At 36.1% G+C, this 3,528-nt stretch overlaps 1 protein-coding gene across 1 annotated transcript; it reads left to right on the top strand.

Moving 5' to 3' along the window:
- The first annotated feature begins 297 nt into the window (after window positions 1–297).
- On the top strand, window positions 298–3,528 carry LOC137728070 (ras-related protein Rab7-like). The gene is made up of 7 exons (XM_068466958.1): window positions 298–534; window positions 828–854; window positions 987–1,086; window positions 2,037–2,183; window positions 2,336–2,416; window positions 2,552–2,697; window positions 3,173–3,528. Exons 1-7 carry the CDS (start codon window positions 482–484, stop codon window positions 3,237–3,239), a joined length of 621 nt encoding a protein of 206 aa, XP_068323059.1. The 5' UTR covers window positions 298–481; the 3' UTR covers window positions 3,240–3,528.

Consider the following 3,528-nt stretch of genomic DNA (forward strand, 5'->3'; position numbering starts at 1 on the left):
ACTGTTGGATGAATTTGATTTAATCTATCTACTACATAAATCTCGAAACTTAAATAATCTAACTGTAATTAATAGAGTGGTGAGCCTCACTATTACTTTAAGATGGTGAGCAAAAATACACCCAGACCTTGTCTAATGAGCTGGTTAGGATAGCTTGTGAGCAATTAAAATGAACTTAAGTCCAGTACTTTATATATTATGTCAAAATATGTGACGAAAAAATTAAAGAAGATGAGTTATGACCAGGTTAAGTCGGCTAAAAGTTTAAAACCCCTAAAACAAAATTCCGAAAAAGAGAGTAATAAATAAGAAAATAAACGATCGCTCACAAAGAAGTACAGGTCAGCTCCAGGTTTGTATGACCAGGGAAGTCTAACAAGACTTGCGCGCTCCGACCATCTTCTCTTTTCTTCTGTGACAGAGAGAAACATCTAGAACCATCCCAACTCCTCAGATCGTTCCAAATTCTTTTCTCAAAACGATGCCGTCCCGGAGAAGAACGCTCTTGAAGGTCATCATCCTCGGCGACAGCGGGTCAGTGTCCCTCCGTCTCCCTCTCTTTTTGCTTGAATTATTTGTGCGTTTTAGGGTTTTATGTTTTGAAATTGGGCGGATCTTTCTGGATCTTACTTTATGCACTGTGATCTCAAACCCTAATTTTGGTCTCTTAGTACAATTTAGGAATTGAGTAATTTTTTTTATTTTTTTTCTAAACTGGGAAATTGGATGGTGTGTAGTGAAATTGAATTGTGAATTCTTGTTAGGATAAAAATTACCTTTTGTTTTTGTGGTAAAGTAAAAGGGTTTGTTTGATTTGTGATTTGCAGGGTGGGGAAGACTTCTTTGATGAATCAGTATCCTTTGGCAGCTTGGATGTTGAATTTGAGTATTTGGTTATCTAATTTTGTGCAAGATGCTTCTGTTGTTTAGTAGAAGTAATTTTGCTTTAGTGGATTTTGGGTTTGCCTTTAACACGATTCGTATAGATATGTAAACAAGAAGTTTAGCAATCAGTACAAGGCGACAATCGGAGCTGATTTTTTGACCAAAGAAGTGCAGTTTGAAGACAGGCTTTTCACCTTACAGGTTTTCTTTAGTTCTAATGCCTTTAGATGCGTATCTGAAAGTAAAATCCAAAACTTTCTCTACTGCTACTGTAGAGAAGGATTCGCTAAAACTGCTTTTTATTCTTCTGTCCTTAAAAGACTAGAAATTGCATTAATTATTAATCTGCATTCACTATTGAGGAAGCTGAACTTTCACCCCTATTTTTAATATAGCAAGCTGAACTGTCACCATGCCTTCATTCTCTCCCCTCGAACTGTTACCATGGTTAAGATTTTCACACTTATTAAAATGTGTTAGCCTTCCTGATAATTGTTGACTGCCATGTATTGTTCAATTATTCCTTTTCCTATAAAATTTTCACGTGTTTATATGTGCTGGCATATCCTAACTTCAGTTTTAGGTTGGCAATATTATGGTTTTTTTATATCAAAAGACGAAGTCTGGTTTGGTTTTTATCTATTGACCAAATTAAGTTTATGTATAGACCCGTTAATTGTAAATTGATACCTCTCTCTGTCTTCTCCTCCCTCCCTCCCTTCTGCTTGCTCTCTTCCTCTAGTACATTGATTTGAACATTAGAAAAAGGGTTTCAAGCTGTTCGTTGATGGAAATCAGATTATCAGAGAGATGAATTGTTTGTTAATTTCTTGAAATCACTGTGAAATGAGTGGTCTTGTATGGCTATTGGGTGAAGACTGTAATCTAGGTATTAAGTTTGTTTTTAGCGTAACCAAGTAGAATTCATGTAAAGAATACATGTTTTCAGCACTTGGTTGATTATCCTAATCATGATTTTATCCCGGGAGTGTTTGTTAAGCCCCTAACCTCATAGGTACTGTAGAAAATATTTTAGCTAACCACTTCTTCCACTATGTTCTCCAGCACTCTTTTTTATGTTTTTATATTCTTGGATCAGTTGGCGGCTAATTGCGTCCTAACAGTCGGACCATATTCTGTTGTTTTGTCAGATCTGGGATACAGCTGGCCAAGAACGATTCCAAAGCCTTGGTGTAGCATTTTACCGTGGTGCTGATTGCTGTGTTCTTGTGTATGATGTGAATTCAATGAAGTCATTTGATAACCTTAACAACTGGAGGGAAGAATTTCTCATTCAGGTGTGTCTGGTTTTTTCACTCTTTTCTTCCTTAAGAATTGCATAACTTTCAAATTCTTCCTGTTAATGTCATTTTTTTTGGATAACTTACATTTCCATTTAGTAATAAAAATATAGGAATTGAACTTATGATGATGACGACGTCTTTTGCAGGCAAGTCCTTCAGATCCAGAAAACTTCCCATTTGTTGTTATTGGAAACAAAATTGATGTAGATGGTGGAAATAGTAGAGTGGTATGCATCCCTAATTGGAAAAGAAAATTCATCTTCTCTTTCTCTTACACACACACACACGTAGCTCTCGTGAACATCTGATTAACCATCCCATGTGCTTCAAGTCTACATGTCATTTATTTGTTTATTTTCCAGGTTTCAGAGAAAAAGGCTCGAGCTTGGTGTGCATCAAAAGGAAATATTCCATACTATGAAACCTCTGCTAAGGAAGGCATTAATGTGGAAGAAGCTTTCCAGTGCATAGCAACGGATGCTCTGAAGAGTGGGGAAGAGGAAGAAATGTAAGTTGAACTAGGAACATTATGCTAATGCACCTGAACATGCCGCTTGTGTTTTGATAGTTCATTTCATTTACTTGCATCACAAATTGAATCATCTAATACTAGGCAAATATTTTCCCACGGAATTGAACATAGGGGCAATGTGCCGGTTAGTTTTTGCAGATAACCTTTTTGATTTGGTTGGTTTCCTTAAAACTTAGTTTAACATTCTCAAATATAACAGCTGTCCCACTGACATATAAAATGTTTCAAATAATCAAAATTGGTGTTGCATGATGTCCTTTCGTTTCATCTTATAGTTCTGTGAGTGCTATATTCTGGAAAACTTATGGTTAGTGTATATAGTAATGTACTTCATTCGCTAAACATTGGTATTAGCAAGTGTGAGGGTAGATATTCTGATTAATTCAACCCTTGAGAGTTATAATTTTTCCAGTGCTCATATGTTGATATTCTTTTATTTTGCTTCATTTAGATACTTGCCGGATACGATTGACGTTGGAAGCAGCAATCAGCCAAGGTCAAGCGGATGCGAATGTTAAATATTGTACCCGAATTCTTTTCCAGTAAAAAATAAGTCATCTTTGGAAGTATATTTATTGGTATGCATGGGGTGACACTGTACATTTGTGTTTGTGTGGGAAACAAATTGGTCTCCTCATCAGTGCTCTCTTTCAGCTAGGTTGTATGGTGCCTTTCCTTCCAAGTTATGTTTGATTTCAGCCCGTTGATATCCAATTATTGTTAGAACTGGTACGGTGTTGCAACATGTATTTTCAGGAGAATAATGCAGTTTTCATTAATCGTAATGAGTTTCGTGGATTGATTACA

Source organism: Pyrus communis, chromosome 3 (genome assembly GCF_963583255.1).
Source record: "Pyrus communis chromosome 3, drPyrComm1.1, whole genome shotgun sequence".
Classification (NCBI taxonomy): Eukaryota; Viridiplantae; Streptophyta; class Magnoliopsida; order Rosales; family Rosaceae; genus Pyrus; species Pyrus communis.